This window comes from Bombina bombina, chromosome 2 (assembly GCF_027579735.1).
Source record: "Bombina bombina isolate aBomBom1 chromosome 2, aBomBom1.pri, whole genome shotgun sequence".
NCBI lineage: Eukaryota > Metazoa > Chordata > Amphibia > Anura > Bombinatoridae > Bombina > Bombina bombina.
Genome location: NC_069500.1, coordinates 788523290 through 788538695, shown reverse-complemented (window position 1 = coordinate 788538695; position 15406 = coordinate 788523290). Strand labels below are relative to the sequence as shown.

At 41.3% G+C, this 15406-nt stretch overlaps 1 protein-coding gene across 1 annotated transcript in view; it reads left to right on the top strand.

The window, feature by feature from the left end:
- The window catches only part of ELL (elongation factor for RNA polymerase II), a gene marked incomplete in the record, with an annotated part of 317829 nt that overhangs the window by 112901 nt on the left and 189522 nt on the right, over window positions 1–15406 (top strand). Inside the window, 1 exon segment of the mRNA XM_053702960.1 lies at window positions 12227–12274. Within this exon segment, the coding sequence (XP_053558935.1) occupies window positions 12227–12274 (48 nt within the window).

The window sequence follows — 15406 nt, the reverse complement described above, 5'->3', positions numbered from 1 at the left end:
CTCTCAAACCTAGTGAGCTGCCTTGCTGCCTGGCAGATTTCTGAAGTTAAGTGCTGGATTTATTTTTTCTGTGATACAGGAAAATGTTGGCATTTTATTATGGGACACAATAGACATTCTCCTTTGGAATAGGGGATTATATTATGGTGGCAGTCTGGGGACAAGGAGATTGTGGCTCAATGTGTGGGGTGTGTTTCACTTACTCCCGGCGGCGTTAGTTTATAGACATTTTGCCACCCGAGAGGTTAATTTTTTATACACCCACGATGGGCAGAGCTAGCTGAGGCGGCAAGTTTCTGTTGCGCGCCTTTTCCTCTTCACTTCCGGTGTTATGGAGAGACGGCAGTATTGCGGATAGCAAGCTTAACAATTACTTGTACGCTGCGCTACGTTGATGCGAGAGAGCAGCCTCAGATTTGTCAGTAAGATTGCTTAGGCTGAGTCCGGACTTCTGCTATAAGAATATACTCTCCGATGGCAGCAAGGAAGGTAGGCACCTCAGCAAAGCTAAGCTGAGGTGTAGAGGTACCAGAGTATATTGTGACAGATTATTTTTTTTCCAGCAAAAATAAGTTTCGTTTTAACATTTAAAGAGACAGTAACGTTTTTTTTTTGGTGTGCTAATTTCTTCCTCAATTATCAGTTTATTCTAATTTAATAACTTGTGAGTTAAGATGGACCAAGAGGCCATGCAAATGTCTCTTCTTTGTTTTGATGCTAATGTGGAACCACCTATCCATTTCTGTTCCTCATGTATTGAGAGAACCTTCAATTACAGGGGTAGACTTTTTTTCTGAGTCAACATTGTCTAAGGCGGATGCTGTCCAGTAGTCTTCTGACCATGTTCAACATATGCCACAGCTTTCTCCTCAAGTGTTACAAATGCTATCGTCCACACATGCAGTGCTCTGCGCTTCCTCTCAACCTCCGACTGGAGTTACTTTGCAAGACATCGCTTCCCTCATGTCTTCTGTGGTATCTGATGCGTTGTCTGCTTTTCCCATGCTGCAGGGAAAGCGCAAGAGGAAATGTAAAGAATCAGTGAGTAGGGTTTCTGATACAGTCGTGGCTATTCCGAACGTTCCCTCCCAGAGATCTGAGGAGGATACTTCGGTAGCATCTGAGGGTGAAATCTCAGACTCAGACAGTGTAATTCCTTCTGATACTGAAGTTGTATCCTTCAGGTTTAAGCTGGAACACCTCAGTTTGTTACTTTAAGGAGGTTTTAGCTAACTTGGACGACTCCGACACTACTGTCGTAGTCAGTCCTTAGAAGTGTAGTAAACTTAACAAGTATTTTGATGTACCTTCCATGGTGGAGGTTTTTCTTCTACCAGATCGAGCTACAGAGATTATTGCTAGGGAATGGGAGATACCGGCTATCCTTTTTTCTCCATCCCCTATTTTTAAGAAGATGTTTCCTATTGCTGACTTTATCAAGGAGTCTTGGCAGAAGGTCCCTAAGGTGGAAGGGGCAATTTACACTTTAGCTAAGAGAACCACTATTCCCATAGAGGATAGTTGTTCCTTTAAAGAGCCTATGGATAAGAAGTTGGAGGGGTTGAACAAAAAGATGTATGTACACCAGGGTTTACAATGGCAAGCTGCAGTATGTATTGCTGCTGTCACTAGTGCGGCGGCATACTGGTTTGATGTGTTCTGATTCTCTTCAGACACTCCCCTTGAAGAGATACAGGATAGGATCAATGCCAATAAGTTGGCCAATTCCTTTATTACGGATGCTTCCCTACGGATGTGTCGTCTAAGCTTTTGGCAATTCCTTTCAAAGGTAATACCTTGTTTGGACCAGGATTGGCTGAAATTATTTCTGACATTACAGGAGGAAAGGGTAATTTCCTCCCTCAGGATAAGAGGAATAAGCAGAAGGGACGTCTTAGTAATTTTCTTTCTTTTCGAAACTTCAAGGGTAAGCCTTCCTCTCCCTCTACCAAGCAGGAACAGTCCAAGCCTTCCTGGAGGTCCAATCAGTCTTGGAACAAGGAAAAGCAATCTAAGAAGACTGCTAAGGACTCAAAATCAGCATGAAGGGTCTGCCCCCGATCTGGGACCGGATCTTGTGGGGGGCAGACTTTCTTTTTTCGCTCAGGCTTGGGTTCAGGATGTTCAGGATCCCTGGGCGGTGGACATAGTGTCCCAGGGATACAAACTAGAGTTCAAGACCTTTCCTCCCAGGAGCGGGTTTCTGCTCTCAAGATTATCTGTAGACCAGATAAAGAGGCGCTCTTACACTGTGTTCGGGACCTTTCCGACCTGGGAGTGATAGTTTCTGTTCCATTGCAGGAGCAGGGTCTGGGATTTTACTCCAATCTGTTCGTGGTTCCCAAAAAAAGAGGGAACTTTCAGACCAATTTTAGATCTCAAAAGTCTAAAATTCCTCAGAGTACCGTCCTTCAAGATGGAGACTATTCATTCCATTCTTCCCTTGGTTCAAGAGGGTCAATTTATGACAACAGTAGATTTAAAGGACGCGTACCTGCATGTTCCCATACACAGGGATCATCAAAAGTTTCTTAGGGTCACATTTCTAGACTAACACTTCCAGTTTGTGGCGCTTCCATTCAGTCTTGCCACAGCTCCCAGGATTTTTTTCAAAAGTCATGGGATCCCTGTTGGCGGTGGTCAGGTTGCGGGGCATTGCAGTGGCGCCTTATCTGGACGACATTCTGGTTCAGATGCCATCCTTTCAACAAGCAAACTCCCACACGGAGATGTTATCCTTCCTACGCTCTCACAGATGGAAGGTGAATTTGGAAAAGAGTTCCTTAATTCTAGCTACATGGGTAGTGTTCTTGGGAACCATAATAGATTCCCTATTGATGAAAATATTTCTGAAAGAGGTCAGAAAATCAAAGATTTTCAACTCCTGTCTGGTGCTTCAGTCCTCTCCTCGGCCGTCAGTGGCTCAATGTATGGAGGTGATCGGTCTGATGGTAGCTGCCATGGACATCATTCTGTTTGCCCGTTTCCACCTCAGACCTCTACAGTTATGCATGCTCAGGCAGTGAAACGGGGATTATGCGGATCTGTCTCTGCGAATACATCTGGATCAGGCGACGAGATTCTCTTCTTTGGTGGTTGTCTCAGGATCATCTATCTCGGGGAACCTGCTTTCATAGACCCACTTGGGTGATTGTGACAACGGGCGCCAGCCTGCCTGGATGGGGAGCAGTCTGGGGCTCTCTAAAGGCTCAGGGGACATGGACTCGGGAGGTTTCTATTCTGAGGGCAATTTTCAATGCTCTTCTGGTCTGGCCTCAATTGGCTTCGGCTCATTTTCAGGTTCCAATCAGACAATATAACTTTAGTGGCTTACATCAACCATCAGGGAGGAACTTGGAGTTCCTTGGCCATGACAGAGGTAGCCAAAATTATTCAGTGTGCGGAGACCCACAACTGCTGTCTATCTGCAATCCACATTCCAGGAGTGGACAATTGGAAGTGTTATTTGTGTTGCTTTTATAATTACCGATCAGCTCCAAATATGATCTCAAGAATTTCAGAGAAGCAGATTTATGGTTCCTATTATTTTTCTTCCTACTTAGGCACATCTATTTATGTGTGTTGTTCATCTCTACAGGAACATGCACTCTATAGCAGTAGTGTTAGCAACCGTATATAAAAATTGTTGCAAACACTGCTGCCATAGAGTGTTTGACACATGCATGCTCCTGAGTCCTACAAGTCTACCTCTTTTCAGTCTTTAACAAAGGATACCAAGAGAACAAGCAACTTTGACAATAATAAATTGAAACGTTAAAAATTGTGTGCTCTATCTGGACTGTGACGTTATTGTCCACAACTTACATTTACATTTGGTTTACAAAAGAAGCACTGTAATGGTCCTTTGAAAAATGGTTTGTATTTTGTGTAATTTATATCCGTTGCATTTGCCTTGAATTGCGTTTTTATTAGGAGTTTGAGTCGTTACAGTTTGGGTGTTGGGTGTATTCTGTTTTTTTTTTTTTTTTTTTTTTTTTTTTTTTTTTACACTGAGGCTTTTCTTGCCTAGAAAGTTGCAGGTAGTTCCGTTATTAGACAGAGAACCATTTTCACGATTACTTGGTTCCTGACCTGATGACAAAATCACAGGTTTCAGTTAATCTTTCGAGGGCATGTTTCACTGGGGTTTTCTTAGCAGGTGGCTGTCTCAGCAGGTGGTATCTACACATGTCCCCAGGGGAGTTACCTATGTCAGATCGCATACTGGTAGAGTTCAGAAAGTGTAGTCATATGCATTCTTAAAATTTGAGTTCTTGCGCCTAAGTGTTTTTAGATAATTGTCTTTATGCATGTAGGCCCCTTATTCCTAACTTTCAAACTCCTATATCTCTCTTAGGGAGAGGGAAGGAGAGACCTAGAGAGCGGTGTTAATTTAGTAGACTAATAATTTTCATCATAACTTTCTTCAACAACACTTTTTCAGTGACTAAAACTAAATATAAACAGTTATAATGACTAAAACTATAACAAAAATCTATTGACATTTTAGTCGACTAATACTAGACTAAAATGTTAGGGAGGGGCGTTTTGGGAAGAAATCCAATCAGAACTAATCTCTTTTGACTTCCAGTCCTATACAGACTGCTAAGTAATGTGCAATGGCATTACAGCTGATACAGTTCTTTTTAATATTTTAGAGTTGCACTTCTGCTTGGAAAAATGAAGAATGTCATATACAAGTTGTTATAATCAATGCATATCTAATTACTGGCCCTTTGTGAAAAATATTCCATTTTTTTTTTTAAAATCTTTGAGACTTGGTTTTATTTAATTTTAAGATAAAGACATGTTATATATCACAACAGTTAAATCTGTGTCTGTATTGCATGTTCAAACCATACATAATAACAGGTTAATAGTTGTTTTCTCCAGAGTATATAGTGAGTTAGGAAATTCTAGAGAAATGCTTATATAATGCATTACTCTTTAACTAAACCCACTATAGATTTAGTCGCCTAAAATCTTATAGATTTTATCTAGACTGAAAAATGACTAAATAAAAACAAATTTGCACTGCTAGAGAGAGAGACTTCGATTTGTAGATAGCTTAACGTTTTACCTTTTCTCTAGCATTTCTTTATTGTCACATTCTAGCTGTTATGAATGAGTGAGTATTGATGGCTTTTGTTAACTTTCCACTACATAGATTCTAAACTACGGCAACTAGAATCTTCCTTATTTTTAAAGGAGCCAACTAGGAGTGTGACTATATAGCTTTGCACACATTCTGGTTTTGTTACAAAAGTGCACCACTGCTATATCAATTTCATGCAGAGAAGCATGATGATTATCTATCTTTGTGTTGCCAAAAATAGTCTGCTTTTAGCTTTTTATTGGTTTGCTGAATAAGCAGATTTTTTTAAACACTTAAGAGATGTTTAACAGATTTGTAAGTCAAATTTAAAGGGACATGAAACCCAATTTTTTTCTTTCATTATTTAGAAAGAGCATGCAGTTTTCTTCATAAATGGAAAGAGTCCACAGCTGCATTCATTACTTTTGGGAATTCAGAACCTACCCACCAGGAGGAGGAGGCAAAGACACCCCAGCTAAAGGCTTAAATACCCCTCCCACTCCCCTCATCCCCCCGCCATTCTTTGCCTTTCGTCCCATGAGGTTGGCAGAGAAGTGTTAGAAGTTTTTGATAGTCTCTTATGGAGGGTAGTACTCTTCGGCATAGGACTGGAGTTTTAAGTAATCCTGTCAGTCTCTCAGTGAGAGCATGGATGAAAGTTAGAGTCCGGAGATGCAGGGAGAGTCTTTCTGCGAAACCATCCCGACTCAAGCAATCATCGTTGACGAGTTTTGCTGCCTGCTTTCTTCTCTCAAGTCCATGGCAGAAGCAATGCTACTATGTCACTCTTGATGGGCCGTGTTCCTGTTCCACGGCATAGATTCTGGTAAGATTGTTTCATTTTACTTTAGTCAGGATAGTATTGTAATGCAAATGTTTTCCTGAGAGGCTACCACCTATCGGGACTAACTATAACTCAGGGTCTCAGTGAGGCTCCTTTTGTATCTTTGAATCAATGGTTAATATCTCCTGAGGGGGGTTATTAAATAGGGTTTTTTTTTTTAATCATGTTTGTGATTCGACCTGCTTATGTGTAGTGTTACTTAGGCTCATGGCTTAGTGGAACATAACGGCCTTTGGAAATGGCGCAACCTTTACGGCCGGGCGTATGTTCAGAATGCCGTTTTAGAGTACTCAATTCCTCGGGATCGGGGAATCAAGGGGCAGCTGAGCCGTCCCCCTCTGGGAATTCTGTTCCCCGAGTGGCGCGTTCCCTATCACCATCTCTTACTACACATGTAGGTAACCCAGATTTTACTTATCCGCATGTCCATAATTATGGCACTAGCGCATCTGCAACTACCAGAAGTGTGCTTCCGATATTGTACGTGTTCCGTTAACCGGGGCTCCTCAGGCGTGTGATGGCCTGGTCCTGTTCAGCTCTCTGGGGGAACGACTGTCCCGGAGGCTTCAGGTGGTCAACCTTCGTGGCCAGGGTCGTCTTTTGCTCCGGTGAAGGTATGCTGTGCCTTTCGTTATAGACTGGCGCGCCTTCGTGTCCTACTGAGGCACGTTTTGGCGTTGTTGGAGGATTCCATCCTTAATGGATCTGTGAATTCTCAGTCTTCTCCTTCGAATGGCTGGCAGAATTAGATATGAGAATGAAGTAATTTTCTTATAGTCTTGTTTGAGTATCCTTTTTCAGTTTTGAGCTTGGAAGAACAGGATCCCTGTTGTGCTGGTTCTGCGGGTGTGTCTGTTCTTCTTGGGCGATAACCTACGGGTTGCCTTATTCTTTATTTTAATCCGGTTAGGATGATTTTTTATTTGGTTTGAGCTCATGTTTATTATTTCCTTCGGGAATTTTTTTTTTTCTGGAATCGATACTCTCGATTTTTGATCGCACTGTTTACTTCTACTGAAGTTTGTTCTAGTGTGAGGATATGTTTAGTCCTATGTTCGTCTGTTGTGTTTCTTCATTTATGGGGGTGAATATATTTGGCCTTGACAGTGATGACCCTTAGTTTCAGGCTGGTCCTGGTTGGGTTCAGATCCTTCTGTCTTGCGGCCTTTTTCAGACAAGTGCGCCTGTTCTGCCTGGCTGGTCCAGTTAGGGCGCCGAGTGCTTCACATTATTATTTGTGTTATTTCTTGTTTTTATTTTACAAGTTTCATTAAGCATTCTGAGAGGACCGGAGGGTCAGTGAGGCATGGGGGATTGGTTCAGTCCTTATTTGCCTTTCAAGCTGGTCGAATGGGACTCAGTGAAGTTCCACTGCGAACACACTCAGTAGTTTCCAATATTTCATCGGGACTTATAGTATTTCCTTCCACGCGTGGGTCGGAGGTTTGGAGGACATAGGGCCTCCTTGCCGCCAGTTCCTGTCGGTTTTGCCTTTCAGGGGCTCTTTGGAATTGTCCTTTTTTGGACTTGTTCCTTTGGAGGTTCTTTTCCTTTGGGTCGAGACTGTCCGTTTTTCTCCTTAACGGTTTTGGTCGCCTTATGGGGAGGGCCTTGTGGCTTTTTCCTTCTTCGGGAGTTTGTTGTCTCCCTATCTGGAACATTAGGCTGTGTGTCTCCTTCTCCGAGCTTTGTTTAGGGTTTTTTTTTCTACCGGGGTTTGGGATGCTCTGCATTCTTTTTCCTTGGGTGTGGTACTCTGGTTACGTACTCTGAAGAGATATGGAGACTGGCTTTCGTTCTACTCTACCCTTGGCCCTAGAGTCTTGGCACGACTCGGTCGTGCCTTAGCTCCTTTTATTTGACTCATTTAAGGGGTGTTTTTCTTCCTTTTGGCTTGTGCTTTATGAGTGAGTCTTGTCCCGTTCTCCGGGTTTCCCCTGTGAGCTCTGATTCTTTCAGACCGGGTATATTGTGTTCCTTGGGGTGTTTGTTTTAAACAATTCTTGGGCTTGGACCTATAGTTATTGTTTGGGATCCTTCTGGATTTCCGGAAGCTTATGATCCTGTGGCTGGTTCGGGAGATCCAGTTTTTTTCCAGGGAACATAGGCTATGGCCTAAGGACTGGCTTGTTGAGCCTGCTTGCAGCTTGGCCAGGTTTTCTGTTTCGGAATGCTCCTTATGGTTTGCCTTGTCCTTTGAACGATGTATGCTCCCCTTCAGGGGGAGTTCATTTGTGTTCATCAGGATGTCTGGGTGATTTTCATTTGACTTTTGTTTTCATCAGACTAGGGCTCATCTTTTGTGAGCATGTGCGCTGTTCTTATATATACTCTTCCCTTTGGGGGGGGGTAGTTTGTCCTCCTTATGGAGGAGGGGTTTTTACTCTCTATGGAGGGTTGTTGTCCTGTACTGTGTGTAGGAGGTTGGAACAGGCGTATTTATTCTCTAATGGAGAGCAGTCTGCTCTTCTGGGGTTGTTCTGTTCCATTTGTGGAGATTGAAGTCTCCATGTTGAGACTGTCATAGAGGGTTGTGCTAGGTTTTCTTATGGATCTTCTGCATTTTCCTATGTTCATCTCCTATGTTTATATCGGAACTTGTTGCACCCTATTTAGGGTCTTTTTGGGAATCTGTGATTTTTTTTTTTCTTCCATTTCTTCTCCCTTTTGGGGAGTACCTATTGAAGAAGGTTTTGGGTTGGCACCCGAGCTCTGTTGTGGTTGCCTAGTTCACCACATTCCGTCCTTCCCTGGGGATTGGGGTCCTTTCTGTTCCCCTGTTTTTCAGACCTGCCTGTCGATTGGGTTGGTCCGGTGTGGGAGCAGTATCTGAGATCCGTTCGTCCTCTGGTCATTTGAGGATCTGTGCTTTCTCCATGTTCAGGATATGTGAGGAGGACTGGCGGCTTTTGGATAGTCTGTGATATGCCCACTGCTTAGTGGATGTTTAGCAGTCTGACGGTTTCGTCTTTGATGTCCATCTTCAGCTGCTCTTTACTTGCCTGCAAGTATGCTGTTTTCAGAGTCATCCTGGTATGACTGTGGCGTGTGGTGTTGTCTCAGGTGTTCGCTGCACGCGTTTCATTTTCTGACTATTTCGATATTCTGAGTTATCCTGCGACTTAAGGACCCCGTCTTCAGTTGTTTTTAGGGTGCGGTTGCACTGTATTTAGAAGAAGTTTTCTTCTCTGTTTTCAGATTTCCAGTCTTAAACTTGTGGTTTCTATACTATCTGGGGTCTGGGCGTTGCTTCCCTTGTTTCTCCAGACTGGTTAGGATCTCTGGGAGCTTGACTCGGTTCTCGGGGTTCCATATTTTTATATCGGAACTTGTTTCACCCTATTTAGGGTCTTTTTGGGAATCCGTGATTTTTTTCTTCCATGTCTTCTCCCTTATGGGAGTTTTTAGTAGTTGATCCCTTTCTCTAGTAAGGCGTTTGTTGTTGGGTACCGATTTGCTGGGAGACGGTGTATCCTGGAGGCGTATTGACTCAGTTGAGTCTATTTCTGCGGTCTCTAGCAAGGCTTATGGACTGTCTGCGGGTCTATGTCCTTGGGACCTTTTCCTTTTTCAAAGTTTCCTCGGCTTTTTGTGGGTAGGGATTGTAGGCCTGGTGCCCTCAGAATGGGCCGCCTTTTGAACCCTCTCGTTTTAGCATTCAGTGTCGTCTATAGCTTGGGTATTTTCCCAAAAGTAACGAATGCAGCTGTGGACTCTTTCTATTTATGAAGAAATACTTTAAATTATGCTTACCTGATCATTTTCTTTTCTTCAGATGGGAAGAGTTCACAGCTCCCCACCCGTGTTTTTCTGTGGAGCGTCTGTTTTTTTTTTTTGTTTTTTTTTTTATTCTTCTGGCACCTTTTCACCCTGATATTTCTTCTACTGTTCCTTGTTCCTTGGCAGAATGACTGGGGGATGAGAGTGGGAGGTGTATTTAAGCCTTTGGCTGGGGTGTCTTTGCCTCCACCTGGTGGCCAGGTTCTGAATTCCCAAAGTAATGAATACAGCTGTGGACTCTTTCCATCTAAAGAAAATGATCATGTAAGCATAATTTAAGTTTTTAAACAAGTTTCCAATTTGCTTCTATTATCTAATTTGCTTCATTATCTGGTTATCTTTTGTTGAAGAGCATATCTTAATAGGTTCAGTAGCTGCTGATTGGTGGTTGCACAAAGATGCCTCGTGTGATTGGCTCACCCATGTGCTTTGCTATTTATTCAACAAAGTATTTATAACAAATGAAGCAAATTAGATAATTGAGGTAAATTAGAATGTTGTTTAAAATTGTATTCTCTATCCAAATCATGAAAGAAAAAAAAATTGTTTCATGTCCCTTTAAAGGGACAGTCTAGGCCAAAATAAACTTTCATGATTCAGATAGAGCATGTAATTTTAAACAATTTTCCAATTTACTTTTATCACCAATTTTGCTTTGTTCTCTTGGTATTCTTAGTTGAAAGCTTAACCTAGGAAGTTCATATGCTAATTTCTTAGACCTTGAAGCCCACCTCTTTCAGATTGCATTTTAACAGTTTTTCACCACTAGAGGGTGTTAGTTCACGTATTTCATATAGATAACACTGTGCTCGTGCACGAGAAGTTATCTGGGAGCAGGCACTGATTGGCTAGACTGCAGGTCTGTCAAAAGAACTGAAAAAAGGGGCAGTTTGCAGAGGCTTAGATACAAGATAATCACAGAGGTTAAAAGTCTATTATTATAAATGTGTTAGTTATGTAAAACTGGGAAATGGGTAATAAAGGGATTATCTATCTTTTAAAACAATACAAATTCTGGTGTAGACTGTCCCTTTAAGCTTCTGTGAATCAACACTTCCAGTTTTGAAAAAGATTTCCCATTTACTTATTATAAAAATATCTTTCTCTTGATCACCTGTTTTCTATGGGAGCATACTGTGGTAGCTTCAGGAACATGAATGTATCTTGTGCAGTGTATGACATTCTTTTTCTCAAAGGACATTCCATATGGCAGGGCTCGACAGAACCAGGAGCCAGGGAGCCACTAGCACCTAGAATTTTACCCTTGGCTCCTAACTTTGTGGGTTATTCTCCCTATATCTAAATTCAAATACCACTGACTGGCAACTCATAGTAGGGTTGACTCAATATTTTTACTGGTTTCTAAATTTTTAACAGATTTGTTGACCCCTGCCTTATGGAATAAGATTGCTGTCAACAAATGCACGTGTCTGTGATTCTTTCATTGTACATAAATTGTGACTTTCAAAAATCTAAATTTACAAATAGATTTTTTTTTTCATATTTTTGGAAATAGATTTTTTTTTAAGAATACAAATCAATTAGAAATATTATTATTATAAAAAAAATGTTGCAACTACACTTCTTCTTTTTTGGAAGTACAAGACCATTTTTTTTTCTTTTGGAATTACAGATCCAATACACATCCAGCATGTGTCAAAAACTAGCAAAATTGGAACTAGCATCTAATTTTGACAAATGATGTCATAGCAGTCAGTTCAGCAGTTTGCCTGGGGACTAGCTACTGCTTTGCTTTCAATTAAAGGGACCCTCAAGTCAAAATTACTCTTTCATGATTCAGATAGAGTATGCAATATTAAACAGCGTTCCAATTTGCTAAAAAAAAGTAGGAATGTAAAGCTTAGGAGCTGGCCCATTTTAGGATATAGCACCCTGGATAGCGCTTGTTTATTGGTGGCTACATTTAGCCACCAATAAGCAAGCACAACCCAGGTTATGAACCAAAAATGGGCCAGCTCCTTAGCTTTACATCCCTGCTTTTTAAATATATATAGCAAGATAATGAAGAAAAATAGGAGTAAATTAGAAAGTTGCTTAAAATTGCTTCCTCTATCTGATCTGAATCATTAAAGAAAAATTGTGGGTTTAGTATCCCTTTGTCATTTAAATGTACATCATGAAAGTTTTAGAATGTTTAAGGGGGCATGAAAGTCAGTTAGCCATTACAAACTTCAGTAAATACAAATATGATTTGACAGATTGTGTTGACATTTGATTTAATCTGAAATTTCTCATTGTGTGGGATGCTCAACAGTACTATTTGTTGGGCAGTTACATTTTTATAATTGTCAGTATTATGAACGAAAATGTTGTAGAATGTGTATATTATCTGTACCTGTGCCCTGTAGAATGATCAGGGTTGCTATAGGATTATAAAAAAATGTTAATATCGTAATACGATTTTGGAGTACTAAAATTCATATAACCGTAATTGATGATAGTTAATACATTTATGATTAACTTCTCTTACTTTTTTTTTTTTTCAGGCCTCCATAAGTCTAAAGCCAGCTATCCGATTCCAAGGAAGCCAGGGGGTAAGTTGACTTTTTATGTTCCTAACTTAATTACTGGCTGCATAGATTTCTAATGGTGTTCCTGTCTAGAGCCTGGCTTGCCACCATATAGGGTGGTTGAGTTTCTGCGCAGCTTCAAAATAAAACAAATGTGGGAAAAAGAAAATGCATTGATTGCTGACTCTGTGATTGTTAAACTATTTTTGGTAAGGTTTGGCTGCTAAAGCAGACTGTGTGATGCAGTACTCTGGCAATAGATACTCATATTGAACTAAGCACTCAGGGTAAAATTCTGTATTTGTCAGAAAAGATTCTTAAATGTCAGAACTTGACAAATTAAAAGCAAACAGAAGCCAAGCATAAAATTCAGAAGCCATTTAGGTATTTCCTAGGATGCAGGGAAAAGGTTTTTTAGTTAATATGCTGATATATGTAGGAGCCCAGCCTAAAACATGCATCCTGGGTCACTGGATTTGTCAAGAGCAGCCTGAAATTCTGCTGAAATTCTTATTTCACTTTGTGTTTTTCTTAGTCTTTAGGTGTCCATAATGTGAGCTTTAATCCCTCCCACCTCCTCTCCCCACTCAGTTTGTTCTTGGCCTCCAAGGAGAGAGGTTGAGAGAGATGCACTGCAAGCAAGATTTTATTATTTTCTAGCTAATTTATTGAAACCTCTCAACCATAATTGCCTTTAGAGCGTCACAGGGACTCCATCTCTTAGCCTCCACCTGAGGGGTTGCTGGTATATCCGCAAGTATCCTTTGTAGTATATTTACTTGCACTGAATGGGCACTCTACTGGATCAGCATTCTGTGAGTAGGAAAGGCCTCAGCAAGCTGGTAAGATCCAGTGGAGGGGTGCAGCAGTCCAGGTAAGTGACTCAGACACTAAACACAGTCCATAAACTATCACTAGTACTCTCCTTTTTATAGGTGCTACATAGTTGGAGGTTCTCAGCCTTTACACATAGCGATCTTCCTATCTGTTTAACACCAACAATTATGGAATAGTTAAAATCCATCTTTTTTTTTCCATTGACTTATTACCCCTTAGCAGCCCTCAGAATGTTTTAGTCCTGGGTTCACTATATTTCCTCACAGAAAAAAAAGCTACACCGTCTCTTTAAGAAAAGTGCTATTTGCATTATGCAGTTAGTGGTTCAGCTCATGATGCATGAGTTTAGTGTTGGGGACACAAGGGGTATCAAAGGTGGGGAGGCTATTCAATAAAATGTTTATGGTTTATTTTGGTGTTTGTTTTTCTCACAGGCCATAGCCTGCTCATCTTTCTGGACTAAGGCTATCTCCCCCCCCCCCCCCCTTCCCTGGTGTATGAAAAGTTACTCTGGGCCTATCTCTAGACCTTACAAGCTATCTGGGTCCAGTTTAAACCTTTTTATATGTCCAGGAGGTGGGTGAGTACTCATAGGAGCTGATGAGGGGATGGGAAGGAAGGCTCTTATCATCCTGTTCTGGCATTAAGAACACTGGATACATGTGTATGGCTACACTCTTTCAAAATGGAATTATCTGATCTATCTTACCTCTAATTCAGGAGATTTAAAGGATATCTGCATTTTCCAATTCACAATGATAGTTTCCAGTTTCTAAGGTTTGCTTTTCTCAACAAGCATTATTAGTTTGTAGCCCACCCCTTTGGTTTGGCCACCACCCCTCGCATCTTCACAAAGGTTTTAGGGGCTCTCTTAGCAGTGATCAAAGCTCAGGGAATTTCTGTTGCTTTTTATTCGGATGATATTTTGGTCCAAGCTCTGTCTTTCTCTGGCTACTGCTCATACCCACAGAATGGTGTCTTTCTCTGGCTACTGCTCATACCCACAGAATGGTGTCTTTCTCTAAGGAACATGGATAGGAAATCCAATTTCCTTGAGTGGTCTTTCTGGGTGTTATAATAGACTCTGTTCAAATGCGCTTATTTCTCATGGAACTTTGCAGTACCAAACTTCAGGCTTCCTGTCTTTCTCTACAGATGGCTCAGTCTCCATCTGTAGCACAGTGTATTGAAGTAGTGGGTCATATGGTAGCAGCATCAGGCGCTGTACCTTTTTTGCTCACTTTCATCTTTGTCCTTTCAAATTGTCCTTTCAAATTGTCCATGCTTCCAGATGGAAACAATCCTTTGACAACTGTTGAACAGCAGATATAACTCAGTTCTTCAGCTAAACAATATCTCTCATTGTGGAGGGAAAGTCCCATATTTGACCTTTTTGGATCTTCTTTTCTTCGACCTATGTAGACCGTAATCACTACGGATGCAAGTCTGATGGGTTGAGGTGCAGTTTGGCAGTCTTTGCCCCTCTGGAGACGAGGTTAACTATCAATATCTTGGAACAATAGTACGATTCTTCATGCCCTTCAATCTTGGCCCATTTTCAAATGGGAAAAATTAATTTGATTTCTAGCAGTCACTGCTGTGGCGTACATCAAACATGAGGGAGTCCCTTGGCTATGCGAGAGGTATCACACATTCTGTCTTGGCAGAGGAAAACCACTGCACCCTATCTGCCATTCACATTCTGGGAGTGAACAATTGGGAAGCAGGGTAGTCAGTTCATCCATCCAGGGGAATGATCTCTTCATCCGGACTTGTTTGATCAATTAGCCCTGAGTTGGGGTGTGACGACCAGGGTTAACCATCCCTGCGCTAGTCACTTCTTTGGCACAGAAAGGGTTAACAGACCCGTTCTACTTTCAGTAATCTGTCTAGCCACTCCACACTTAGTTCAGTGGGTGCAAGAGTTAACAACACTCTCTAGTCTGTCCTAGAAAAAATGCCCAAAACTCCCCTTTACTGCCACCACTTAGGATTTATTTATGGGAAATACTAAGGAAAAGCCCAGACTAACAACTTGACTCCCAGAATACAATTAAGCAAAAAATAACCTAAAATCACAGTAATACTACCAGTCTCAGTAACGTGGTTCAAATATTAGACTAAGGCAAAAACTTAATAAGTGAATGTTTATTGTTGGAAAAATGATGCACAGTGCATTATTAATAAAGATGTTAACAAATAGAATTATACACAAGCAAACTGCTTTGAAATAAAGAGAAATAACAGACCTAATACTTTCCTAGCTTCTAAGTCTGCCCCAGGGAGATGGGCAAGAGAAATGGTCACTCACGCTGCAGC